This window comes from Helobdella robusta, assembly GCF_000326865.2.
Source record: "Helobdella robusta unplaced genomic scaffold HELROscaffold_459, whole genome shotgun sequence".
Classification (NCBI taxonomy): Eukaryota; Metazoa; Annelida; class Clitellata; order Rhynchobdellida; family Glossiphoniidae; genus Helobdella; species Helobdella robusta.
Genome location: NW_008705132.1, coordinates 1 through 1,352, shown reverse-complemented (window position 1 = coordinate 1,352; position 1,352 = coordinate 1). Strand labels below are relative to the sequence as shown.

Sequence of the window (1,352 nt, the reverse complement as noted above, 5' to 3'; positions counted from 1 at the left end):
GACAGTCGTTATAAATATTAGATACGAATATTCTCACATTTGAAATTTTCATCATCTTCAGTGAAAAAATGTTAAAATTAGTTAAAAAAAGAGGCTTTGTTTAGTTGGGTTTTTCCATNTTAGGCGTACCTGCTAAATATTCCCAGCTGGAATTGGAAGAGAGGAGATGACTGCGTCTGTCTGGCGGAACTGAAGTTAGGTTTCTTAGCTCAGAGCTGCTTGGCTCCTGGTTTTTCAACGTTGATGGCTAATCTCTTTAGTATGAGATCCTATAAGACGGTGAGTTGTTGTCTATGGGCTGATTAGTTAGTCGATTTGTTTAGTCTGAGTTAGATGTACATAGATTCTTACATCTTATTTTATAATACAATATGGGTAAAATTGAGTTATAATTTGCAAAATACTGTTACTGCTTGAAAAATAATTTTGGTTTTCTAAATTCATTCGTTCTAATTCGTTCTGTATATGTTTGATGTGATCGCCTCTAGGCACTCTCACTCATATCATTACATCTCCGTCGTCACATCATACCATCGTGGAAATGTTGTTTTTTAAAATTACCTCCCAAAGTTAAGTCCTGATATGCCACAGTGGCTGAATGATTACTTACGAGGCACCGGCATGGAGATGTACACGGAACTTCTCTCCAACTCATTTGCAGGACTCACTTTTCCAGAAGCTGCTGAGTTGGTAGCTTCGGTGGCCCTGGCGGATTAATTTTTTTTTATTGGTGAATGGTTTCTGAAAAGTGTGCGCTAATAAAATTAGTTTAGAAATTATTATAAAGAGTAAGTTTTAATGAAATTAGTGAAAAAACATACTTCAAATATTAATCTGCTTGATTGAATTGAAAAGTTGATTACAATGTTAATACGTTAATGAACTTTATCCTTGAAAAAGTTCTAAAAGTTAACTTTATTTTGTTCAATAAAAACAGAGCGTTTGAAAGTTTTCACTGCTTTTTTTATAAGAAAGAGACTCATACCTTAAACTGCTTGCTTGCTGACAACGCTGAAATAAAACTCGTAAATGGATAAGCAAATTTAACTTTGTGTGTGTATGAGTGTTTGTATTTTTGTTGGAAGTGTATTCATTCTCTACCTACCGACCTACACGAGAAAGTTGACCATCAAGTTTCAACTGACAGGTTGTGTTTCTTGAAGTTGAAGCTGCTGCTGATCGCCATCGAAGCTAGGCAGGAAGGCGCCGACGAGAGTTACATCCTCATCAACCCTAGGTACGACGTCAAACTCGAATCCAACATCAGGGGTTTCTTCATTGCAGAGTCTGCTGATGAAGTTAAGAGGTGATTAGGTGTGGTGAGTGGAATGATGAGAAGAAGAAGAAGATGC

General features: G+C 36.5%; 1 protein-coding gene across 1 annotated transcript; it reads left to right on the top strand.

Moving 5' to 3' along the window:
- Window positions 1–123: 123 nt before the first annotated feature.
- HELRODRAFT_92742 (hypothetical protein) lies at window positions 124–1,310 on the top strand (the record flags this gene model as incomplete). The annotated part of the gene is made up of 3 exons (XM_009026202.1): window positions 124–279; window positions 571–686; window positions 1,148–1,310. Coding segments are annotated over 3 exons (435 nt in total), but the record flags the coding sequence as incomplete, so codon positions are not given.
- Window positions 1,311–1,352: the final 42 nt, after the last annotated feature.